Below are 27,930 nucleotides of genomic sequence, written 5' to 3' on the forward strand. Positions count from 1 at the left end.
GGGTTTCCTATTCAACTGGGTGACTTTTTGGTACAATTTTTGCAGTTTTTTTGGTTTTGTTTTGGTTTTGGCAAACAAGTAGTCTTCAGTGTTTTTACAGCAGTGGCTATAACAGAAACTATGTCTCTTGCACTTCTTATCTTGGAGGGTGGACAAAATAAACAAACTGAAAAGAATACTACAATGAACAGTAAATGATGAATGGCTTACAGTACAAAAAACAGTGTAAAAAGGAAGACAAGTTTAAATATTGTTGTGTATGAAAGGGATGAAAATAATACAAGGATGAGAATAAGTAAAATGATAGGCTGGAACATCTGGGAAAGTAAATACAAAGACAAAGAGAACAGTCAATTAATGGAATAGCATGTCCAAAGTTTAAACAAAATAAATAGTGAATCAGACTATGCTCGTGGAGGGACCAAGTGCCCATCTCCCATTGACTCCATTAGGAGCTCTGCATGGTCAAGCCACAAAATGCCAAAATTAATAATTGCTGTTATTTTTTTAGAGAAAATACTAATTAGTTTGCTTTAAATTTGTATAAGCCCATGCAGTGCTCTGCCTTCAGGTTAATGGGAGCTCTACAAGCTCGAAGCTATTGCTAGATCAGAAAGTGAGCATGCTAAATACCATTTCTGTTTGATTTCATGCAATACGTGTATAGTAATTGATTAACTTTAAACTCACTGCGTCTGTGACTTTCTGATACAAGGAAACAAAAGACTAATTAGTGAGCATAGGAACAAGAAATAATAGCTTTCAGCTTCACCTGGCGACTACTTTGACTGTAAACTAGCAGGATAGCACAAAGTAAATTAACACAGCAAGAGACTTACTAAAACATTAGATAATACCATGAGCAATAACAAGATTTGCCAACTGTAGGATTTAATGATAAGATAAGGGTAGGTAATATTCATTTTTCATGGCAAAATATCTTGAGTCAGCAGGGCATTTGCTCCCCAAAACCTCTCTGGAACAATTCTGCATACAAATGTACTACAGAAAATATGCTAGTCACTACTGCATGTAAGCAGTGACCCATAGGCCTTCAACAAGATACAATCCGTTACAGGAATTCCAATATTCACGCTACTGTGTGGCTCTGTGACTCTGTAGAGTACATTTGCATGGTTTATTTTGATGTGTAGTTTGTCATATTGTCTATATTTTTGGAAATGTAATGTTTCCTCCTGTTAAATTTAATAAGATTTTGTTTTTATTTATTTAATTGGAACTCAACCACAAAGAAAACAATCATATTAATTTATGTACCAAAAATGCATTCTGCACTGCCTTTACTGGTGATGAAGGCACCGCTCTGGCAAATGCAGTTGCAAAGCCAGAAAGGAATAAAATCTTATACCCCCTAGAGTGCATTTTTTTACATTTCCAGGAGACTAGACTTATTCACTGTTCACAAACAGCCCCATTGGTAGAACAAGGTTTCAGATGGCCAAATGAGTATTTAAAATAATTTAAGAAATGGCAATTTTCATCCACTGTCTAGAATAAAGACTTTTCATGTGCCATACATCAAATTTGAGGATTAATTCATTTGGCAGAGCCTTGTTACCTGTAGGCTGTAATAAGTAAAAGTCTACCTGACTCACTGACAAAGGTTCATCTGCACTTCGATCATCCGAAGACTTTGGAACTTCGAGTCTGTCGATGAAAGCCTGGAGCTCTTTCCTGAAGGCCTTCATCTGTGCGTTGATCCTGTAAAGAAGCTCATGCTCGCGTATTCTGCTGCCATCATCTTCCTCATCCATCAGTCCAAAAAGGTCCCCATTAGCTACATAAATTCTCGCCTCTGTTATGATGGTGCTCGTGTCAGAAATTAGGCGATCTATTGTCTTGCCCAGCCGCTCAGCTTCTGAGCGAATGTCCTTCATCTGCTGCCTGTCAGTGAAGCTTTTCTGCCACCCAGATGTTGTCGGATAAAAAGACCTTGTGGGTGTCAGGCATCGAATGTTGCGTACCTCCTCTGAGTCGCTTTCCCCACCGATGGGGCCTTCCCTTTTGCGGTGAGGGGGACGGGAATCATCATCGCTCTCCTTTTTTCCTGCATCACTTTCTGCATCACTGTCTCTGGGACTTCCACGGATCCCAAGATGAGAGGCCAAGTCGTAGCGTTGCATGTTGGACATTAAGACTCTGTTCTCATACTGGAGCTGCATGACTTTGCCACTCAGCTCATTGATCTGCATTCGTGCAGCTTTTAACTCCTCCTGTAACGCTTCTGTCTTGGCATTATCGTGGTGTCTAGAACTCTCGTGGGCTCCAGACTTGTACTTGTATTTGTTCAGCTCAGCTGTTATGCGCTTGTTTTGTTCTTCCAAGTCAGCTAAATTTCTCCTCAGCAATTCTGTTTCATCTTCTACTAGCTGCAAATGCTGTCGTAATTCTGACAGGGATTCACTCTGCTCTCCCAGGAGTGGGTTAGTGGTCCCTGAGAAATCATCTCCTCTTAAATCATCAAGCTCTGCTTTCAGTCCTCTATTTTCCACCTCTAGTTCCACTATTTTCCTCCCAAGAATATTAGCTTCCTCCTCCACAAGTCTCAATCGAAGCTTGAGTTCAGCTTCTCTTGTGGTAGGTGGACCACCTGCTTCACCCTTTGGCAAGGGACTGTCCAAATCCCCATAAAACGATCTATATTTTTGCAGCTCATGTTCAAATCTGTCCTTCTCTTTATCAATCTTAGCCATTTTCTTCCTCATCAAGGCTGCTTCTTCTTTGACAAACTGTAGCTGGCATTTCAGGTCTTCATTGTCCTCCTTAGAATAAAGAAAAAAGAAGTATTTGAAGAAACTTGATGTAAAACAGGAGACCTCCAGTGGATGGTCTTAAATTACAAGATTAACAAGCACAGGTACATAGCTTTACATACTCAAAGATTTTCCTGCAATCATTTTTTTCACTGATCAATAAATTAAAGAGAAGGAAATAAATACTTATGTTTAAAAGAGGAGAAAAGACTATTTTATGCACAACTGAAGTTTGCACAGTCCCCAGAAAATACATGGCGGGAGGTGGGGCTTGTAAAAAAATCCGTATCATTTCTAGGCTTGCAACACTATAATAGATCTTACAGGGTTCAAAAATCATGAAGTCAGCACACAAAGGGCCTATAATGTTGTTTCCCTGATGCTCCTATTTACTTATTTTCCCTAAAATATAGAGTACATGAAAACTGGTGGGTTCTGTTGCAGGACCAGATGTTTGTTTAGATGATCTTTGACATGGCGTTGTCTGACTGCAGATCTGGGGTAAAGGCTCTCCATTTCACAGGATACAGGAAAACAAAGAGGAAAGCAAACAAGCAAGCAAAGTGCAAATCTACAAATCATGTATATCATTCCCATAGTGTCTCTGAAGCAGTCACATGAGAAACCAGGCTACTGTTATTGCAAAATACCTCTGTTGGTGTCTGCTGTGACTTTTTTTCTGATTTTGGTAGGTCTTTGCTCCCTCTTCTTTTCAGTGATTGCTGTAACAACAACAAAACAAGATGCACTGAATATTTCACTAAAGATGTATATAATTCAGTCACTCTTTTAAAACATAGCAAGTCAAATGCAACTATCAATGAATTAATTTATTGTAATCCTTGATACCAAATGCAGATGGAAGAAGAGGGTTTAACCAGTCTCTTACCTTTTTTAATTTAACACATATTACGACTAGTGCATAATGAATGCTTAACACATGACAAGAGAGGTAAGAAAGCAGGTATGCCAAGTGGTAACTTACAGGTAGGGAAACTGGAGCAAGCAGTGAAACCCAGATTCAGTCTTGCCCATTTTATATTAACTCTAATGAGGCCAAGGCACATTATGATGCATATAGTCAGACATGTGGCCTTACCCTTTGTGATAGGCAAGCTACATAAAACAGTGTCACTGAGATCCATCAGCTGACTTTGGTGTACATCTACAAGGAAACCTCTCTCTGTGTTCCATCCACGGGCTTCAAGCTTGCAGTGTATTGTGGTCACACCTCCGTAGCTGAACACTGTAGACAAACTCCGTGCAAACTCACACATTGACCTTGTCACTAGATTGGTTCTGTTTTCAGAACATATTCAAGTAAATAAAATTTAAAACTTCTTGGACTACGAAGTCCCAGTGAGAAACAAAGCATATTAGCTTAAGAACAGCTCCTCACAAATGCATGTATGCACCACTGTGCGAGCAAACTTCTTTGGTGTCTTCTCAAGAAACTCCTGCTTTTAGATCAGGAGGGTCTGGAATTGAAGCCTACTAGCACAACCAGCAAAAATCTCGTAATTGCTGATGGTAGAAGGTTCATTAGTGGGCAAGTAGAAAACAACTGCAACCATCCCACTGTCAGTAGTCAGTACAGATCATCAAGAAAACAGCAGGAGAGAGGAAAGTGAATGAGAGAATATGTTCATACATAACATGCCACATGCAGCTGTTTCCAGTTTTTATGTTTCCCAGGTAAAATGAAGGCCCTGAGGCAGAGCAGTGATATAACCAACACCATCTCCCTCTGAGATCATTCTCTGATAGAAGAATCATTTGTGCCTCTGAGAAACACGCATTTGCCTGCACCAGCCAGGGAATCCAGCTGTATCTAAAAGCCACACAGTTCTATATACTGGGAATTAAAACATGTTCATAATCCCCAAGGAACAGAGTACAGCAAGTAAGTATGCTGTACATAATGATCCTGTGCCCTATTTGCCTGCTGGTACCAATTGTTTTCTTTTCTCTGCAGATCGTCCCCATAAGAGACACTAAGCTCATGGACTGCTCACTCCAAAGGAAAAGTCAATGCCCTAGAAAGGACTCACATATAAATGTGAGCAACCACAACAGATTATTTCTCATTAAGCTTTCTGCTTAAATTAACTATAGTGTTATCCAAGAATTTAGAAAAACTACCTCAGATTCAAAATCAGAACTAAAATTCACAGATGGATCCACCAAGAACCAGAACTAAAATTTGTATGCCTCTTGCAGAAACACTGAATGCTCAAAAGACAAAACAACAAAACCAAACAAAAGATCATTATCATTTTAACTGTGATACTTGGATAGATGTGAAACAAGGAATTCTAAAATAATCCAGAAAAGACACGAAAATTGTTGAATTAATTTTCCTTTAAAAATAAACCAAACAACTTTGAGATCCAGTCTACAAACAAAATTATTCTTCTCCATGGTCACCCATCAGTTATCCTATCACAGAAATGGCATGTGCATGTGGAAGGTTTTTTCATTGTTTTTCTTTTTGAATGGGCAAATTTATAGAGTGTTAAACTTTCAGAGGTGCAGCTTCCTCATATGTATCGCCACTGATTATACCACTATGTATTATCACTTCGAAAAGCCCATTTTCAAACCACTTAGCCCTTCAAACTTGTCCTTGCACCGGATTCTTGCCAATGCCACTCACTGATAAAATAACTAAGAGATAGTTAAACTATATTTTTGCTTGATTATCTAAATGCCTTCTAGTCGCCCTGCCAAACTCAGCATCTTTCCAGATATAATGAGGTTCTGAAATGCTGAGCTGCAACTTATTGTGTTCCCTACAACTCTTCAAAAGGTAAGAGATACATACAAAAGTTTCCTATGACCAAAAAACAGAGAAACTACAGAGGACAAAAAATATTTTTATGGGTGTGACACAAGAGGAAAAATCTAGTTTTCTCCTTTTTCTCCATATCTTTTGTGGTAAAGTTCCTTCTTGTAGTCAGGATAGTAACATTTTAATTACAGCAATAGTTGTCACTATCTAATGACTAGGCACTAATAATTCTTTGTATTCTGCTCTGCTTGAATTACAACAAACCATCCACAGAGTTTGTATTATTCACCAACAAACGATGGTATTTAGCAACACAATTTTATTGCAGAAAGCAGTGAAGAACATGAACAATTCAATTAGCAGGATGATTTGGGTAAGTGGATTAGGCCCAGCTGGAAGTGACATGATTTCTTTTCTTGTGAAAAATACCATCAGACAATTTCTGATCACTAGAGATTAAGACATCATCTGCAAAATCACAGTGCCCCATAACATAATGTTAGGGCACTGAGGCAATACTCATACTGAATAAAGAATGCCACATATCCTGCTATAAATGATGAATTTTTGACAGCTACTTCAGAGGTACATTTCACAGTTTACTGTGGCTACTCTTTCTATGATGTCTCTCAAGCCCTGTACTAGTCCACTCTTCCAATTCAACTGTCATTAAACAATATATTGCTGCTAATGAAAAGGAGTATCAAAGCAAAACAGAAAAAGGAAAAAAAACAAGGTTCAAATAAGCATATGTCAAAACCAAACCAGCAAGCCAGACTCTCAAAAGTGAATCTTCATATCATGCATGCAACTGGACAGTACTAGACCAGTCTGCATGCTGCTTGTTTTGCTATACTAACAAGTGTTAGACAAGGCCAGTGAGTGAATCAGTCACCTTCATATATAACATTTTTTGTTCAGATTTTGTTCAGAAGTTTTAGTGTTTGTTCACCTTTTAATATAATTATTGTCTTGTTGATCCTTTTCCCATGTCACAGTGTACCACAAAACACACCGTAGTGCCACTAACAGCCACCTCTGCTGTTTTCTCAAACTATAGCAAAAAAAAATCTGCTCCTCATATTCTAGAAGTGGTTTTTGAATTTGATTTTTTTGTGGAAGATAATTTTGGGGCTCAGATAATTTTTCTTCTATATAATTCAAAAAATCATATTAAGTTTCTTCAAAGATTATGTGTAAACAAAGATAAAGGTAAAAGTAACAAACATAAGACTGCTTTTGCACTATCTGATCAGTAATGCTCACCAGACAGCTTTATGGTTTTAATAACTTCAAACCAAGTTACCCATCTGCAGGAGAAAACAAGCAAAAAATGCATATAATGCTGTTTCTACAATGGGGAGTTTGCTAAACTGCTTGAGTACTAATGAAATATTTAGACAGCACTAGGGATAATAAGACCTGTAATTGGGGCATTTATCATTACTTTTTATAATCTCTGCTTACATCTGAAAGTCTAGGAGGTAAAACTGGGTTTGACCTGACTATTCCAGCATCCACTGCAGACAGCACACATGGGGCTGCATGTGTGTTCTGGCAATGCTGAGGAGTTTCCACAATCTAGATAAGACCATAGATAATGCTTGTATTATATACACATGGGACAACACACAATGGGCAATTCTGTTGCGATGTTCAGCAGCATCAATTCTCAGGTAACCTCCACTGGAGTTTATCCAATGTCTTGCTGGAGATGCTAAGCACTTCTGAAGACCAGATGGTATAATCCTTCTCTTGCCAGACCTAAACTGCAAGCCAAATGTGTGGTCCTAACACCACCTGTGATGCTCAGTTCTTCTCAGGTGTAAAAAGAACTGAAATCTACTCTGAGAATAACATAATGCAGAAATAATAGCATCACACTCCACTGAGTAGGAAAGCTGTAAAACGAACTCTGGTTCTTGTTACCTGATCTTAAGCTACAGTAAATCTCTCAGCAATTAATAAAGAAGACCTAAGCAAAATGTGCCAAGATTTTTCAAGGCACTTATGTTAGATTATTTCAAGCCTCATCTGGGTGTATATGATCCAAGACCTAATGCAGGCAACCACAGGAGGAATTCCTGATAAATAAAGGGATTTATGGCTGCACAGGGCCCCCAAAATAGCCCTCATTCCTCCTCACAGAGCAGGATAAGGCACAGGGCATGCACCTTTTTGAACATCTACATCTGCAACTGAACCTTCTCATCTGCACACAACTTTACTGTACACAGTTGCAGTTACCTGCCTTCAAACTCCTGTGCCAGGTCTGCAGAACTTGCAAAAATCAGAGCAAACCTACCATCATCTTTACAGTTTTGAAAAGTCACTGAATATTGAACAACTTTTGGGATGCACCAACTTGTGTCTGTTCGGCACAGAGTGACTATGACCAGGGAAATGGAAATTTGCCCTAAGTCTCTCTCTGCATTTTCCCTTCAGTCAATAAGGTCAGTTGGCTCATGGAGCTGGATCAAATCAGATGCAAGACAGATTTTTTAGTTTACTGCCACAGACTCTAATTCAGTGTATCAGAATATGTAGAAAAAGCTAAATGGATGCTACCCATTTTGACAAATCAAAAATATATATTATCCTCAAAAAAAAAAAAAAAATCCTTGTGTCTAAAATATCTCTCTTATTCTACAACTCTAAAAGTGCAATTTGCCAGCAACAAACTCAAGACACTGACTCATTGACACAATTGCAGAGAATCATACAATCCTTTAGTCCTTCCAGCCCCTTCAAGAGCAGGAAGAGTCTTGAGTATTTCAGTATTGTACTTGCTTGCAAGATTAAGGCAGGAAAGGAAAGGAAAAGCAGAGGATAAGTGAAAAGCAAAGAAACACAGCACCCCATCCATGAAGCAAACGCTAAGCATATCCCTACTAGCTCTAGCAACGATTTCTTCATATTAAAACTGGCATATTTGAAAACACTGTTGAGGAATGATAGAAAACAAAATAAATATTTAGTACTTCACCCTAGAGAGAAAAATAATTCTTATGTAGTCTTTTGAATGTCTTCATATTGCAGAATAGATAAGAGGACCTGCCCTCCAATATTTTTATTATTTCATTTGCATTTACTTATGAGATATTTTGGTTATCATCTTCAGGTCCTTTGCCAATTAAATACAAAAAATAAAAGAAGGTAAAAGATACACAACATTTGCACTTTACCTAGAGAAACCCTTTGCATTTTGAACTGAAACCACAATGCTAGAGTAAATAATGAAAACCCTGTGGTATAACCAGGTAAAAACATCCTTTGCAAGGCATAAAATGAAGCAGCACATTTATGCTCTCACTACATTTCTGTTCTTTCTTTTCTTATTTGAAAAAAAAATCCTTAGCAGTAGAAGATGAAAGCTGCCTTTTCAAAGCTCTCCATATGACCTGGTCAAATAGCTGGCTAAACTCCAATACTTTGCCTTCTGGGATTGCACACTCTCTCATCTAGCAGGATATCATAAAACAGTAGAGGCAACTTCTCTGAAGGGCAAGAGGTCTCCTGCCATTTGAACCTGACAGAAGATGGAAGAGCTAGATGTGCTTAGTTCCCCAGTACTACCCAACTGGGTCTCATTAAAGAGGCAGAGATCACAATCAGCTTACACTCAGCTCCTAATCCTGAAATGCAAAAGCAAATCTCAGAACAGTATGCATCCTTTGGAGGCAAAGTGCAGGAATAAGGTATTTTGCTGCAAAGTGATGCAAGTTAAACCTATTTCCTAGATCTTCCTAAGTTGCTGTTTATTTCTCAGCTCAGCTATCTGTCTTTTTTTTGGGAAAATAGAGTCAGTCTTTTTGTCAGGATGTACACAATGCCTAGTACAATGCACTGTCCCAGCCTTTATCTGAGACTCCCCGTATGACAGACAGTGTGTTAACATAGTCCAAAACACCACCACATAACAATACCAGTAATCACAGTCACAGACATGAATATGGCAACTATGTATTAAATACACATGAGATTTTGCCAAATCTAAAAAGCGTTTTCACAGAATCACAGAATCGACTGGGTTGGAAAAGACCTCAGAGATCATCGAGTCCAACCCTTGGTCCAACTCTAGTCTGTTTACTAGATCGTGGCACTAAGTGCCATGTCCAACCTCACTTTAAAAACCTGCAGGGACAGTGAGTCCACCACCTCCCTGGGCAGGCCGTTCCAATGCCTGACCACTCTCTCTGTAAAGAATTTCTTCCTAATATCCAGCCTAAATTTGCCCTGGCAGAGTTTAAGCCCATGCCCCCTTGTCCTATTGCTGACTGCCTGGGAGAAGAGACCAATCCCCACCTGGCTATAACTTCCCTTCAGGTAGTTATAGAGAGTGATGAGGTCACCTCTGAGCCTCCTCTTCTCCAGACTAAACAACCCCAACTCCCTCAGCCTCTCCCCATAGGTCTTGTGCTCAGGTCCCTTCACCAGTCTTGTTGCTCTTCTCTGGACCCACTCCAGCACTTCAATGTCTTTCCTGAACTGAGAGGCCCAGAACTGAACACAATACTCCAGGTGTGGCCTCACCAATGCAGAGTACAGGGGAAGGATCACTTCCCTTGTCCTGCTGACCACGCTATTTTTGATACAGGACAGGATACCATTGGCCTTCTTGGCCACCTGGGCACACTGATGGCTCATGTTGAGCTTTCTGTCAATTAGTACCCCCAGGTCCCTTTCTGCCTGACTGCTCTCCAGCCACTCTGCGCCCAGCCTGTAGCGCTGCAGGGGGTTGTTGTGACCGAAGTGCAGCACGCGGCACTTGGCCTTATTGAACTTCATCCCATTGGAATCAGCCCACTTTTCCAGTCTATCCAGATCCCTCTGCAGAGCCCTCCTGCCTTCCAGCAGGTTGACACACCCTCCCAACTTGGTGTCATCAGCAAATTTGCTGATGATGGACTCAATCCCCTCATCTAAATCGTCAATAAAGATGTTAAACAAGACTGGACCCAACACTGACCCCTGGGGAACACCACTAGTGACTGGCCGCCAGCTAGATGCAGCCCCATTCACCAGCACTCTCTTTCTCATGCCTATTATCACCTTCAGAGGTTTTCAGTTGTCTTAGAAGACTATCTCAGAAAAGATTCCAAATAAATTTTTAGAAGAATGGGAAAGTGCGAGCAACCAGATTAGGTTCATTGCCTTGGTTACAAAAGTGCATATATAAAAATCAGTGTAGTTCCCATATACTGACAAAAAAAAAAAAAAAGTTAGTCTGAAAATTAAAAGTAATGAGAAGGAAATGAAGAATTATTCTGCACACTACGTGCACCTCTACACTGCTCGCTGGAAATGTATACAGCAGCCAGTTTGGCAAAGTTGCAGGCTGATCACGTGTACATTTGCATTCAAGCTTGTTTCATATTGAACAGTTGTATTAAATGTAGAGACACCTCTTACAGTCCCTCCCCTGTATTCACAGGGTAGGATGGCATCAAGAAAATGCACATCTCTCTGTAGGTTTGTAGGCACACAGCACAGAAAGGAGCTTTGCATCTCACCCTATGAGGCAGTGCACCTTGGTCAACACATCCAGTTACAGGGATGTCTCACCAAAAAATCAGATTTTAGAGTTTGAGAAGATGCAAAAATTTAAGAATAATTCAAGCAGGAGAAATTTTGATCTGCACTTGGTCTAGAAGCCTGAGCAGTGAGAAGATTTTCTGTTAACAGAGGAAATAAATCCATCCAGCAATCACCTCTGTGTCCTGTGACTATGACAGGGTCTTCTGTTACTCATTGTCTCCTCTTTTGTCTGTGTTCACTGGGGAAGTTCTAATGTAAAGCTAGTCATTTGTAAACTGGCTGAAAAATATTTTCCATAATACAACATATGGGCAAGTTTCAAGGGTGTTTGGGAACTTAGGTTATTGAAAACAGAGGATCAGACTCTGCAGTGCTCTTAAGTTATGCCAGTGTGACCCTGCCAAAAACCAAATCCAAGTTTTGGTCTAAGTTTTGTTGAGCAGCTCGTCTAAAGAAGGTGCTCTGAAAAAATAAACCATGGAGGCTACAAGAAGTTTGGACATCCCCACACCCGCCTTTCCCATACTGTCTGGTACCAATCTGCTCTACCATAAGCCTGCACCTCACACTTTTCCTGGTGTTTCTGTCATGCAAAGATGGAAATGAGGGAAGGGAGAATATTGCAGTGCTGTCTGGAGCAGAGTGTCTAGAGGCTGCACAGACTACAAAAGGCTCAGAAGACCCATGGCCTCTTCCTTCCAAATTACCTCTTTCTCCTAAATGAAACTTGCTCAACTTCTTAAGGGAAATGCTTATTACCAGCAAGGGAAGGGGTTGTGGCTCTTAGACTGGCTTAAAACCTTGTGGAGGTTGACTTAAGTCTCTTACTTAGAGGTTCCCTTTGCTAAGAATGTGAAAATCTCATTCCGATATGAAGACTGACAGTCTTCAGCTCATTATAAATATTTCATCACTGGGACACATTTTTAACTAGTTGTCACGGACAAACATCTGATTCTTCATTGTAAATGTCACTGAACCAGCAGATCACCTGCAGATTAATGCCACAGCCATCCGAATGGGGTCACACAAGAATCAATTCTTGGTTCTACATTAATTAGCATTTTTTGCCGCTGCCTGGAAAAAATATAAAATAATATTGGATAAAGACTGTAGGTAGAGTAAAGGTTGGAGAAATGTTAAATACTGAAAAGGATGGTCATTGATAGAAATCTTGGTGGAATCAAATAATATCTGGTTTAATATGACTAAATATGAAGATACATATGTAAGAAAATGGAGTGAAAGCTATGCTAAGACAATAGGAAAACAGCCTAGAGAATAGAGATCTCTTGAAAAGCCACATCTCTGAAAAAGGCTATGGAGCTATAGAGGATAATTAACTGAAATAATGTCCAAATGTAATTTTGGTACCAAAAGGCTTAATTTAGTCTTAAGGTGTACAGGGTGTTTCAAAAAGATGGACCTAATTTCAAAAGGCAGTGATTTCAAATTGAGTCCATCTTCTTGAAACACACTGTAGATGTCAAAACTGAGGTTCCCTGTGAAATAGCTAGAAAGGGATGTGCCTCTCCATAGAGCCAAACCACCCTCAGACAAGTGGAATAAATCACTTCCAAGAAGTATCCATCTTTCTCCTTTGAGGGAAGCCAAATGCCTAACTTAGGTTAAATGCCTAATTTTCAGATGGCTAAATGATACCAACCCTAAGCCTGAAAATTTAAAAATAAATAAATAAATAAAACCAACAGAACGAAACAAAAAAACCAAAGCAACCAACCAACCAAATAACACAAAACAACAAAACAACAACAAAAAAAAATCAAGGCATTGATGCTGGACTCCTGAATTTAGTGTGGTAGTAAGAACATACATCTCCTGGCTAGTAATTAGCTTTGAGCAAACTCAGATGAGAAGGAAGGGGCAAAATTGTAACTGTTCCTGTGACAGTTCAGGAAGAGATGTGTTAGACTGTCTCAGCTGTCAATTTGTAACACAGACCAACACCCTTTTCTGAAAAGTAAGTATCACTTTAAATAAAATAGTTGGGAGTATTTTATGACTCATGTTATTCAGCAAGCCAGACTGGTTGGTCATATTATACAATTCTGGCCTCATAATTTCTGAATGCATGAAACCTGACCAAAGTTTGGGAGTTCAGCAACAATACACCTAGAAGCACGCCACAAGGAAAACGAACCTCAGAGTGTACCTATGTGTGTCATCAAGGCAATGTTTCAGTTCAAAACTCTTCCTAGGGCACTGTTACTGGTGTTTCCAATTAATCACTTCATCAAAGATCTAAACTGATAGCATCTGTAAAAATTAAAATTATTCAGCCAAGCCTGTAATATAAAACACGCTTGGTAATTAGACTAGTTGGATGTCATCATCAGTTATGCTTTACAGAGCCTCTCATTACACACAACACATACAGAAACAGATGCATGGCAAATACCTTCTAAGTGCAAGTACTCATCTGTGACCTAAGCAAAGAGTTCAGTTATTATCCTAACCTGGATTCATCGCTGAGATGGCCAAAGTTAATTAACACAATCATACAACTAGGGTCAGACAAAGCAAAACAGAATTGATATCCACAAGTCTAATTCTATGCATCTTGATTTATGCTGTTGTTAATACTAGCAGTGGGAAAAAACAAAAACAAAAACAAAAACAAAAACAAAAACAAAACAAACCACAACATAATATGTGACAACACCTCAGCAAAACCAAACACTTCAGAAAAGCACACCTGGATATGGATATCTAAAATGTTAATACATTGCCCTTTACTTCAAAATAAGAAAAGCAGTTCTTAGAACTCTAAACTATGTAGTGTTATCAAAACCTGAATCTGCTAAAATGGCAGAGATTTGCATTTCTGAATAGTATGAAAACTGTGGTAGGTGAAAAATAAACCTCTGGGTTGTAGTGAACAAACATCTAAATCCTGGTGTCCGTGTTCCTGGTTAGGATTGCACATGCCCCCCCAGCCATGTTGTCCCCCAGAACTGCTCATCCTGCAAGGAGCTGCCAACATCTGCTCCCCAACATCTCCAGGCTGAACAGTCCCAGATCTCTCAGCCTCCCTTCATTTGGCACATGCTCCAGGCCCTTAATCGTCTTCACAGCCCTTGTTTGCTCCAGTATGTCCATGTCTCTCTTCTGCTAAGGAGCCCAGCGCTCCAGGTGTGGCGTCACCAGAGCTGAGCTGAGGGGAAGGATCACGTCCCTTGTCCTGCTGACTTCATCCAGGTCAGTAATGAAGATGTTAAACACAATTGGCCAAGTGTTGACCCCTGGGGTCTTGCCAGAGACCTGAGTGTTAATAAGCTTTGGATACCCTGCTGAGCTTCATGTGGGGCTTTCACCCACAGCCCTACTCACGGTACGGTGTTGCCCAGAGGTTCACTGTTGGTGATTACTCCTTGTCAATAATTCTCAGCAGCGGGAATTCACATGGCAGCAATGGACTGGACTTGTTATTCTGGGTCTCATTTGCCATCTCATCCGGCTCCATACCAAGCCAGAGGCCCTTTGCCTAGTTTTCACACTAATAAATGAAAGGGTCAGGGACTGTTCTCAGGACTCAACGCCAACTGGCACTGCACAACTTGGTCTCCTTTCAGCTAAAGTGACAATACAGCTATACTTCCCTACAGCTTATTCCCAAGCAAGCCAGACAGCATCCAAACTGTCAATCAGGAATGAGCTCTCCCCCAGGCTAGACCCCAAATCTTACCCAAGCCCTGAGGATTTGGTAGCTGATCCAGGCCAAAAACCATCCGAGGGATGTGCTAGCAATCTCTCGTCAGTGTGTGGACCTATTCCTTAGCCCAACTTACTTTACAAATCTAGTTTTTTACTAACAGAAGCAATTCTGTAGCAAAGAACAACTTTGAGAAGAATGCTCTAAGCAAAAAAAAAGGTCACAAGTGCTGACTTAAGACCAGGATGTAGGGACTCATGTCCTTTCTCTAACACATAGATTCCATATGTATGGAAGCTCAGCTCTTATTCTGTGCCTCCATTCTGGTTAGGTTGGTTTTTTGTTTGGTTGGGTTTTTTTTTTCTGTTTTGTTTGGGCTTTTTGTTTTTTAGTTGGTTTGTTGGGTTTTTGTTTGGTTGCTGGTTGTGGTTTTTTCTTTGTTTGGAGTTTTTCTGTTTTCTTTCGTTGTTGTTTTGTTTGGTTTGGTTTTTTTTTGTTTAAGATGGTCTTTTTTTTTTTTTTTTTTTCTCTTTAAAATAGATCTTACTGCAATGAGACTCTGATTTTACCTGGAGATTGTATGTAGTATCCATAACAACTTTGACAGGAGAACTTGCAAATCAAAGGCCACTGATACTCGTCACAGAAAGCAAGGAAAACAAAGTGACATTTTGCCACAAGGAAGAAACTCTATGCCCCCATCAAACCAGACTAGCAGCATTATGTTTACAGGTTTGAAAGAACTGATTAAACTTTATTTTGTGATGGCTAAATTATTTTCTGTTTCAAACATATTCCAAATACCCTCTTTTTCACTACAGTTGCCACTCTTTCATTATTACTTCTCCGTTAACAAGCAATCCTCTCACTCCTTTTACACATCATTGTAAATTTTAAGACAATTCAATGGGAATCCACAAAGCAGCACACCAGCTTCAATGACTCTCTGAAAAAACTACCCCCCAGGCATCTTTACTCACAAAACCTCTTCACAATAAGATATTTATGAAGCTTTATTCTTTTGAAACCATTCACTATTTATTACATATGTTTTTGAACTGCATTATTATTGACCATCAGGCTGTTTATTTTCAGTTTCAATAAACTTTCTTTAAGCAAATGGCTCATGTGAATTTCTGATGGCTGTTACATAATTAAAATGTAATTTTATGAGGTTTAAGTGTAAACTGCTTCTCAAATACACATAATATTTTTTCCTGTTTATGACATGACATTTTTAGAGTATTACTATAAGAGATTTTGTAACTGAGATAAATTTCTTTCTGCATTATGATTATTTTCTCATATTCAAAGAACCAAACTGAAGCAAACTCTGCTTATCCTGCTCACTGTGAAATCACAGTGTGCTCTGAGCAAAGATGCCAGAATCACACCCTCACAGATGATGAATAGCATCCCTGCTGAGTCCTGTTTTTAAAGGAACAAAATATTTGGGCAGGATACCAAAGGTAACAGAATTTCACACAAGCAAGTCTGACAGAAGTAACTGGGGGTTGTGCATCTGCAGGGATGTGGCACTTAAAGAATCCCTGAGCCTTTCTTGAAGACAGGGGAATTTCTTGCTTTTTTCTTGTATAACACAGGCAGAGACTTGTTTCTCATCTCCTTTTAAAAAAAAGCCTCCTCATTAACCTGTTGTTCTTTCCACCAAAGCATACTGAATTTTCATGAGGCAGCAAAGTGAGATTCCAGATCACAAAAGACTATCTGCTTAAGGGTACTTTTAGTAGAAGTGTTGCTGATACACTTGGTATTTGGATCCTCCAAATGACCCAGGAAGGAACCGGGCTTGTGAGAGACTTATTAAATCCTCCCTTGCTGCCATCTGGTGCCAGGAGCAAGTAAATTACTGTACTTACTTTAAGAGTATCACTTACTACACTGATCCTGTGAAGCTGATCAGCTACATCAGCAGGCATACTAGCATCTCATCTCTCTATCTGCCTTGTCCCTGCCCCTTCCATTACCAGCTATTTGAATTGAGGCTTAAACTCTGAAGCAGAATGCAAGCCTAAGGTGCAATTAGGAAGCACTGAGGAGACAGTATGATGGAAGAGACTCAAACTTCCCCTTTCAAAGCAGTACAACCAAGTATCCATCTCCAGTGACTTGTATGCATGCAGCATGGGCAACAGACAGAAGCTAGAAAGAAAACCATGGACATTTACAGAGCTATGACTTCACTGGGATCACAGAGATATGACAGGATAGCTTACAATGTCTGTAGTGCAGCCATGGATTGATAAAAACTCTAAAGGTGAGGAAGAAGGGTTGTGTATTACAAAAAAGAGCAGTTCAACTGCATGTAGCACTGCTTTGTAACAGGTGACGGGCCAGCCGTGAGCTATAGGTAAGAGGCAGAAGACAGAGAACCATGGATGGCATCATTTGGGGTATCTTCTACAGACCATCAGATGAATAAGAAGGAATAGATGAAGTGGTTTTTAGACAACTGGAAGTCACATGATTTATACAATGGACTTATAACAATTTTTTTTCAAGTCAGCTGTGGGAATCACTTTAATGGACTCTTGCAAATAAGGAAGCATTGATCAGGTGTTCAAAGGCCAATGGCACCACTGGCAGCCCTGACTGTGAGATGAAGCTTAAGGTCCTCAGAGAAGGGACTAAGACAAATAGCAGTCAGTAAAGTTTTGATTCTGAAGGCATCCAAAACTGTAATGCTGCTGTTGGATATGGTTGCCTTGCCTAATGGAAATTCCGCACACCACCACTCATTGTGAGACTTGTTTCCAGTTTCTTACAACCTCACATTTTAGATGTTGCAGATATTCCACACCAAGCATCTGTCTAAGGATAAGTCATCAACTTGCCAAACTATAACCTTTCAGAAATCTTCCATTCCTACTCATTACCACATGATCATTTCTTAGAGTTTACCAGTTTAAATTGGTGAAAATTCTGTATTTACAAACTACCACATCCTCTCTAATCCCAGCCACCAACCTGCACATTTTCTCCAGCTGACAGATTATGTTCCAGCCGCAGCCCATAAGGCAAATTGTTGCTTCATGCAGGTCTAGATAAAGCTGAGGCTAGGCATTAGAACCAGAAACCTTCTCTCCAGTGTTCATAGTGATATAGCTGCTGTTTCCTAGCATAGTGTGTGATCCTTCATGTCTCTGAGTCCAGATGCAAAAGTGAAGACCTGAGGCTTGAAAACAAGGAAAGGAACAGAACAAACCAAGGACGTACACATTTATATAAGGGAGTGGAAAAATCAGGGGAAAATTATGAATTTTGCAGAAGACAGAAGCTGTAACTAAGAAATGGGGATAATAGGATAATATAGTTGGGGTAGAATAAGAGGGAAATGAACTGGAAAAGACTTGAAATCCAGGAAGGAGATTGGACACTCAAGAAGAGTTGGAAGGATGCAGGGAAGGAGAGGATGGTATGGAGAAGGACAAGAGTGTGATTTAGAAGACAGAAGACTGCAAAAAAAACAAACACCAAACAAACAAACAAACAAACACAAAACAAAAACAGGATCAAGACAGAGAGAATCTGGAGAATCTGAGATTTTGTGAATTACAGGAGAAAGACTGGAAATAAGTGGTTGTGCTTAAATGGCAAGAGAAGTAGGTTAGAGAGAGAAAGGGCTGAGAGAAAGGAGAGAGAGTGGATTTTTATTTATGAGACATAACAGGCAAGCTGGTATTAGTGATCAAGGAGACTGGGACAGGATCATCCCTTACCAGTTCTTTCCATAGCCTCCATTTTGTTTTCTTTTGATTGTTTTGGGGTTTTTTTGTGTGTGTTTTGTTTTGGGTTTTTTTGTTGCTGTTGGGGTTTTTTTGGGGAGATGTTTTGCTGTTGTGAGTTCTTTGGGTGGTTTGTGGGGGTTTGGTTGGTTGGTTGGTTTTGATTTGGTTTGGGTTTTGGGGGGGTGGTTTTAGCAGGTTTTGTTATGAAATTTCCAGCTACCCTCCTGATTTCTGTGCAGCCTGAGCACTCAGAGATGTATGGAGAGCTAATCTGTGCATAAACAGGGCAGGCAAAGGTTGCAAGAGTAAGCAGAAAAGTGTAATTACTTTCCTGTGATCCCACAGCAGGTTAGTATCAAAATCAGGAACAGAATTCAGATTCCTCTCCCAGCTCCAGTGCCCAGTTTCCCATTCCCTGCTGGCTTCTCCCATTTCCATGCAGTGTATAAACCAGACTGACTGACAAGACGGGCACCAGTCCAGCAGAACACAGACCAGCATACAGAGGCACAAACTCCTCTGCCTGCAGCCTGAACTGACAGGACAAAAGACATCTCTGATTGTCACAAGCTCCATACTGGGCTAATAACTTATGCTTAGAAGAAGAAAATGGTGGCTTGACACCCTAAGACAGCTGTAAGCTGTCTTGCATCTGCCCAGTTTGGAGCACTAAGGGAGCAATCTATTTCTATCCATAAAGACATATGTTTCTGAAAAACAGTGTGCCTCTTGCAATTACATATTCGCATTGCAGTGAAGATTTGTAAAGCCTGGGGTCCAACACACCTATCATGTTTTCCTCCTACTTCATTTGTCTCACAACATACCATCTAAAGCATGACTAATTGGGTGTTTCTTATGTAGCTATAGCAAATGAATAAATTCTTAGTTCATATTATTAACATTAAAAGCTCTAAAAGAGTTACCTAGGCTTTAACAAATGTTTACCAACAAATTAATGAACACATTGAAGACTCCAGCTATTTAACAAATCTTTTACATCTGAAAAAAATACATCTAGATACAGTTGTTTTATCTTTCTCTCAGGAAACAATTTCTCTAATTTGTTTTCAGATTCCCAAAAAGCATTACAATTAATAACAACAAATAATCAAGAGGAAATTAGCAGCAGTTGCTACAAACAAATTCCAAGAATTGACAAGGCACATTAAAAATCTTGTGTTTCCATGTGGACATATGCAGGACTAACATTAAATGAAATAGATGCAAGTTGGAGGACTGAAAGTAAATGTAGCTGATAGAAAATGTATGCTTTGCTGGAACACTCTTCCAGATCCTTGATGTTTGCAAGCTTCTGCTGCCATCAACAACAACTTCCATTTGTCATGGAATATTCTTGATTATTTTTTTCAAAAGCTCCAAACCAAGAAAGAAAACAGCAACTACGTCCCTATATTAATAGACAAATACATTCACAAGAGTATATTCACCCAAATATTCACTGGAGAACTCTAGATTTGTCTCTGCACAAACATCTGCTACCATTTATCTTTTATATATGCTTGTACTCAAGTCTACGGTGTTTTTTAAAACAATATAGAATCTACACGAAGAGATGTTTGGAATTGGTCCTGCTCTAGAGACTACCTGACACAAAATTATGCTTCTGCCTCCAACATTTTCTATTAAGTCTTTTAACCATTCTCTATCTCACACTGTTCATTATAAAAGGAGAACAAATTTCCCATGGCAGTTGTACACACATAGTTATTAAGAAAAATTGGAAGGTTTGTGTTTTTGCAGTATATTTGATGTCATGAAAGCACAGAAATCAGACATTACATACTCTGAGGACTGTTATTATACTGCAAAATAAAAATGCTTCATTGTCTTTGGAGATTAACTGTCTCATTAATTCTAAGCTCAATAAAGTGAAAATCACAATCCAGAGAAAAGGTCTTGACTTTGCATTCCTATTTATGCTGAGTAGAACTTCTTAAGCAGGAGGTTCCATTGTTTATAATGGCTGTATTGAAATGAGAAAAGGTTGTAAACTCATGAAACTGAAGGAAATAACTCACAAGCAAACAGAAAATTAACATTATGACTATCTGACAATGACATTTAAGATGCATGAAACCTCCAATTGCCAGAGAAGAAGGTATTTGTCACAGAAAAATTCTAAAGCACCTCAGAGTGCTTTGGGTTGTTTTCATGGTTGTTTCATGTTAACATTTTCATAGCTTCTTCACAAATTCTAAGTTTAAAATTTGTAAGAATTAGTATTCTTCATCAGCATCCTTACCTTGATTCCCCAAGTCATGGCATGCTTGCAAAGTGCGTAATAATTTGGCTGCACTTCAAACTTGCATTTCTCTGACTTGCACCTCCACAACCATCCTCCAACTTGCCCCATGCTGTGATGAAAGTCCTAGCCTGAAAATCATCCTTCTCCTACTGAAAGGCACTCAGCAGCCTGTTTGAAATATGTAAATGAAAGCTCTTGCCTAACTATGATGACACATAAAATGACTGGGCATTGCACTTCTCTCCAGTTCAGTATACGGACATATTTCTGACTTTTTGTCCACTCCACCTCTACTCTGGCATAGAGTCTTACTTCATTTTTCCATCCTGGCTCAGTGACCCCATTCTGTGCCAATGGGAATCATCCATCTGTTTCAGCTTCATTAAAATAGTATCGCGTAGAGGAGCCCCTAGTTTCAACAGGACACTTTCTTCTGAAGTCTCAAGTATCTTTCCATTGATACCAAGAGCAAAGACAGAAAGCTGCAAACACTTAAGCTAAAGAAAGAAGTGGAAAAAGCAGTAAGAGAGCAGCAGAACCCCTAGTTCAGCATAGTGAGCCAAAGGGAAGAATCACGATAACAAGAAAGTGACTACTGCTGACAGAGATGAAGCAGCCTACTTACTGCATTAATTTCCTGCAGATACATAGTTCCTAAAGAGCATAAGCTATTAAATTGCCACTACAGCTCATTGTAATCTGAAGATCCACAAGAAGAAGCAAGGCAAAAGAAGCTTACTCTGGTACAACCTATCACAGAGCAGGAGGAAAGGATGCAACATGGGAAGCTACAAGAGTCTGAATGGACATGAATGGACAAGAATAATGGAAAATTTGGAGAAAAGCCAAGCTTAACAAGAAGTCATAAGGATAATTACAGAAAGATCATGCTCTCATAAAGAAGATAGTCCTAGAAACTGAGTAATATTTGATGGCAGAAACCAGAGTGAAAACAGAATAAGAAAGTATCAGGCATAGGAAAAGGAAGCTGAATAAGTCTTAGATTTCATGCTCTTTTCAAATGTGCAATTATCTGGGAAAGCAGCAGAAGGTGGAAAAAAAACCACGCTTATCCTCTACTAACATATTTGAAATTCAGTTCCTGTAAAGAAAACATAATATTTTTCATACTACATCACTTAAAGTAAGCACGTGCCATTCCTAAAAATACTGTAAGTTACATACAATTGAAAATTCCCTGCCTTTCTTAACAACTGAAATACATTTCTCCTGCTTCATACAGGATCAAAGTAGACAATGGCATTCCTACTAGGGAATATTACTAAAAGTGAAAATCAGTGGCATTCATTGAATTTTAAACAATGAAGTGGATAGCTGCTTCTAAAATCTGTTCTAAGAAGTCATTCTTCGTCAACAGTTTCTCTTTTTACTGTATGCTTTGTTATCTCTATCAGCCAGGCTATTACGACTGTAACACAATTTTCTCCTTACTCAATGGCACAATATCTTGCATCTATACAATGATGAATTGAGTAATTCTGAAGATGAATTAGGTATAATGTAAAATTATGCTTAGAGTGAAGGCCAGGTAGAATCTCTCACTCTCCGATACTCCCAAAAGAGCCAACAGGATGGGAAGGTGGCTCAACACCCAGTCTCAGTTTGCCTGCTGCTCCTTAGTAGTATTAAGAAAGGGAAAAGTTCTGGTCTCTGTAAAACCTTGTGGAGAACATCACCTGCAAAGTTAGATTCCTCCCACTCCCTTCAGTGCTCTTCTTGTGTATCTTAATGCAAGTACAATGTCTCAAAGCCTCTGAACTCTATTACTCAGCTCCATATTTCCCTCCTTGTACAGGAAAAACAAAGCCACAGTTTGGTTTCTGTTTTGCCTAGGAAACACTGAGTATTTTAGTTTGTTCTCAGCTTCCCAATCCTCAAGCTGTACTTCAGCACCCTTTGCAACTTTCAACTTTTGCCTGACATATTTTGTGCCCCTCAGAATAAGTTATAGGAATAAAACCAGTTAATTCAGCAATAAGAATTTGAGAAATTCAACTACTTTGTGTAGCAATAAATAATAACACTAACCTCTTTCATTTTTTCCAGTTCATTCTGTAGTGCTTGTTTGGCAATTTCAACTTCTATAAGCTGCTGTCTTAATTTTTCATTTTCATCTTCTGTTACAGTACGTTTTTCTTCCACATTTTCTAACTCATGGTGAAGTCTCACAGATACATCTTTTGCAACCTAAATGAAATGATATTTCAGAAGAAAGATTAAAAAAAATTACTGCTGCAGTGCTTAGTGCCTAAGCAACCATTTACATGTTAATTATGGAAGTGGTATGAAAGGAAACTTGTACACAAGGACATCTACAGACAGAATTCTAAATGATGCAAAATTCAAGCTGATTCCTTCCAAAAATGGTATAATCTTCCCATGGCCTGCACTGAAAACCACATTAGATACTAAACCCCAACTCCTTCTTAGGTTCTGTTATGTCAACAGTGAAACAGAACCCTCATTATTCCTGTAGACAGAGCAGCATCTGTTTTCTCACAATCACTGCTAGCTTGTGTTTTTCAATGCACTAAGTCATATGCACTTCAAATTCTTGACACGCAGAAACATCTAAAATCAGGGCCCACCTTCTTCAGATCTACCCTACCTGTGCCTTGTAGTGGACCGCAAACAGACACATCTTTATTTCGACCCTGCTAGTTCTCTCTCCTGCATGGACAGTTAATCTAAATATCTAGTATTTACTACTATTGGTTAATTTAAAGAGTAAAGTATGAACAAATGTCATTTTTACTGACCTTATGTTCACTCAAATGATGTTTAATATTTTAAATGAAAATGAACGCTAAGGTTTTTGCTTTTTGCTTTTTTTTAAAAAAATCCATTTTCACAGGAATAGACTTAAAAGTCAAGATCCAATTCCTCTTCTTCATGTAAAGTAATAAGAATTTTGCCATTCAAGCAACTCTCATTGAATTTTGAGAAACCACTAGAACCTATAATCATGCACCAAAAATATTTAAATGTACACTAATCACTGTTATGATGGTGATTTTGACACACAGTTTGAAGAGCCTAATTTCCTGCTTTTTTTAGAACATTGGAAAGTGTAATTAATCCTTCTTAGCATTAGCTAGAGCAGCTCAGAGAGCTATCCTTTATGGCTTTCACTAGAACAATCTTTATGTTTATATGTCAAGGAGCTCTCTTTGACATAATAAAACTCTAAAGAAAAAACTAATAATTGTAAGCAAGCAGTCTAGAAGAATCCGATTTATCAGAAAACAGCAGCAGCTAGTGACTCAGCCTTCCCTGACAAGAAACCCAATGTGTGTGAATTACAGATACAACACTGCAGTGTAGTGCCAGATCATTCAATAACCTCTCCCACTGCACGCACACTCAAGACACACAATGCCCAACAGAAGGAGAGTGGAGGGGAATTTCAGTTATAACCATACTCCAAAAAGACTGCAGGATGAGCTGTGAATCACATGACAGGGCTACATCTTCATGTCTTCTCCTACACTCAGTATTGAACTGCTCATCTGATTGTCCAACAAAAGTAAATTGAAAATCTTGTGGAGCATTTTTAACAGCATCCTATCAGAATCTGTCTTCTGTCCATAGATACAGTCTGAGTCAGTAAATACAACAAAATAACAAGATCATTACTGGTAGTGATCTTTTGAAACAAGATTTGGTGGAGTGTCAGTTAATGCAGAAAAATCCTACAGAACATTCTAGATCATTTGGGAAACAGGACTCACTTATGCAAGATGCATTTTAATAGAGCTAAATGCAAGACTGCATCTCTGAAGGATTAAGTCCCCTAATATATTACTTGTGCAAAATAGACATTATTTTGGATATAAATTCTTCAGAAAAGAACTTGGGAACACCAAGGATTTGCCCATGAGTTACAGTTATGGTCAGCCAGCATGCAGAATTCAATTAGGCAAAAATTTGGCATTAGACGTTCATCCCTACTCCAAAGCAGAACACATGAATGATCTGTGGGAACACTTTGCAAAAACACTATTTCTTTCCAAATACTCAGTTGTGTTGCTATTGGGAAAGACATGGGAGAAATCCTGACTGAAGTGAGCCCTTTGTCCAGCTTAACCTAAGGCCTTAGTAGATACCTCGTTTGCTGCAAGTGAGCACCTCACCAGAAGTGCCCTTACCATTTCTCTCCCAGGCCCTGTGTATGTGTTACTTGTTAATACAAAATAACATTGAGTCAACAAATAAATCCATTCCATAAGCTGAAATCACAATATTCACTTGGGACATGAAGGCTCACGTTCAAATTCTGTCTGCAAATGTGCGTGTCTCCACTGTTCACCTAAGCATCATTCTGAGTGTGCAAAATGTCCCTTGCTTTGATCAGCAATTCCATCTGACGCCTGACAAAGGGGTCATTTTGCTTCTGACCAGGAAGACTATGCTTTGTCAAGAGCCACATGAACAGCTGTATGTACAGAACTGTCATGGCCACAACAGCAAATGTGGGTTTTGAATATGCACAGGAAAGGAATATCAAACAGAAATATAGATAAATACATTGGAATTTTAAATGGCATTAGTGAGAAAAATACTGAAACATGTCTTAGACTGGTGTCTACATTTTAATAAGAATGATAACAAGCTGGAAAATTTTCAGAAAAAAATGATCCAAGTCTGCAAACCAGGCTTGGGAATAACAGACTCTCAATCTATCATACTTATCAGAAAGAAGTTTAAGAATGACCGTCTTCCTGTTCATGTATTAAATTAGTATTTTCAACTGCAGCCCACTGAATCCAACAAGACATACGTAACTAGTCCTAAACAGAGGTCTGTACTTCCATCAGTAATGTAGGAAGACCTATCAAGTGAAAAAAATTCAGGAGTCCCGATTAAGTACCAGCCTTAACAAAGTTCAGTAGATGGAAATAGAAATTAAACAACTTTCAACTAGTGCAAGAAACGTTTTTTCTTCTGTAATTGGACCAATCGAGAATGGAGATGATGGATATTTTACCAACAACAACCTTTAAACAAGGACTGAAACTTCTTCCTCAACAATGGTCTGTGGTTCATTCAGATGTTATGGATTAAATAGAGTTGATTACACATTGAAATTTGATGTGTATGGTTTCAGGTGGATGTGGAAAATCTCACCTTCACTGAAGATAACAGCAGTTTTTCCACTGACACCAAAGAGTCAGGATTTCATGTTGCTGCTCTGCAATTATTCAATCTACCAGTCCTCTGAAATCTTTAGTAAAGAATACAGTAAATCCCTCAAAGTCAATGGAAAAACTCAGTGAGGTTGGTTTAATTTTGCAGTGATAGGATATCTTTTGCATTCATCATCAAAGATCCAAAACTTCCAGGTCCTAATTTATATTTGAGTCACTTCTCGCACATTATCATTACAAAAAATGATAGGGCTGAAGCTGAAAATAGCCTGCCTACATACTGAAGGGCTTCTATCACCAAGCTTGGCCATTACTATCCTATGAGCTGCACTGGGCGCACAGTGTACAACAGAATGGATGGAAATGCCTGAGTCATGAGGATGGAGAGCACGCTTGTGTCTCCATCTGAGCGCTCCCTCCCCGTGACATCTGCTCACATCTGTACCTTGAGGTCTTGCTCCATGCTGCGCAAGAGCTCGCCATCGATCTCTCCGGTCTGGGCGTAGCGGAGTCTCTTGCGCTCAGCCTTGCGCAGCCGGTACTGAAGGATCCGGCAGTTCTTGTTGGCTCGCTCCAGTTCATGGCGCATTTCTTGAAGCTGACAAGCGTCCTCTTCAAAGAAACTGTCCCTCATCTCATCCATCTCCGTCCTCAGTTCATCTATCTCATTCTTGCACCAGGGCAAGAAGGGGACAGGGACACAACAGGTGGGTTAAAAGCACAAATGTCAGAATGTATACGGGAAGGTGGCCAAAATGGAGCTCCTCCCTGCAGGAACACCACCTAAATACAACCCAACTCATTAAAAGCACCGCAACGAAGCAGGGAAGTGCCAGCGCCCGCACACATCGACAGGGCCAACAGGGCCATCTTAACTGTGCTTCCAGCGCTAGCGCCGCGGGAGACGGCAGCGGGGAAGCCGTCTGCTGGTGCGGGGGTGGGGAGGCTGCCTGACCCGTATCGCCCGGCCCCAGCCCCCTCTTCGCCCCCAGCTTCGGCACCCCTGCTGCCACTGCCACCCCAGCCCCTCACCTTGAGGCTCTCGTTCTCCTCCCGCAGCTTCTCCATCTCTTCCTGCATCTCCTCCTGCAGCTGCGGGCTCAGGGCGCCTTCGGGGGCGCCGCTCCTGCCACCTCCCGCCTCGCCCTGCGGCAGCCCCTCCGCCCCGGCCGCCGCCATGGCAGAGGGCGAGGAGGCGGAGGCGGCCGGGGGAGGCTCGGCCGGGGCGGCGGCCGCGGAGGAGGAGGAGGAAGCGTTGCCGCTGCTGCTGTGGTTGCTGCCCTTGGTTTGCATCTGTGCGGCCGCCGCCAGCCCCTTCCTGAGGTGGAACTGGATGAGCTCACTTTGCAGGCATCCCTCCTTCCAGTACCCTCCGCCGCTCGCCGCGCCGCGGCCCTTCCCCGCGCCCGAGGAAGATGGAGGCGCCGGGGCCGCCTCCCCCGCGCCCTTCAGCGGAGACCGCCCCGCTTTCCCCCGCCAGTGCTTGGGCGGCGGCGGCGGCTGCGGCGCCGCCGCCCCCTCCCGCTCTCCCACGCCGCCGCCGCCTCCTGCAGGGGGCGCCTCCTCGGCCGCCCGCGGCGCGGCGGGCTCAGCGGTGCGCGGCGTCGGCTCCTCGGCGGCGGCTCTCCCGGCGGCGGCGGGCGGAGGTTCAGCACCGGCGCCGGGCTGGACAGCTCCCGGAGGGCCCGCGCCTCGCTGCGGCTTGTCGGCGGCGCGGCCGCGGGAGGCTCTGGGGGCCTGGCCCGGCGGCGGCCGCGCCGAGGCGGCCTTGGCGGCGGCGGCCGGGACACGGGAGGAGGCGGCGGCGGCGGCGGCGGCGGCGGCGGCGGTGGGCGGTGGGCGCGGGGGGTTATCGCGGGCCCTGGCCGGAGAGGAGGCTCGCGGCTGCTTCCTGCCGCTGCTGCCCTCGGGATGCAGGCGAGGCTCGGCGGAGGCGGCGGGGGCGCCCCCTGCAGGCGGCTGGCTCAT

General features: G+C 40.9%; 1 protein-coding gene across 1 annotated transcript; it reads right to left on the reverse strand.

The window, feature by feature from the left end:
- Positions 1–206: 206 nt before the first annotated feature.
- On the reverse strand, positions 207–27,930 carry MTCL3 (MTCL family member 3; the record flags this gene model as incomplete). The annotated part of the gene is made up of 6 exons (XM_080343024.1): positions 207–317; positions 1,608–2,783; positions 3,425–3,496; positions 22,844–23,002; positions 26,408–26,632; positions 26,995–27,930. The coding sequence occupies 6 exons, from the start codon at positions 27,928–27,930 to the stop codon at positions 207–209; spliced, it is 2,679 nt and encodes an 892-aa protein (XP_080199150.1).

The sequence above is a fragment of the Nesoenas mayeri genome (genome assembly GCF_963082525.1).
Source record: "Nesoenas mayeri genome assembly, chromosome: 3".
NCBI classification, from domain to species: Eukaryota; Metazoa; Chordata; class Aves; order Columbiformes; family Columbidae; genus Nesoenas; species Nesoenas mayeri.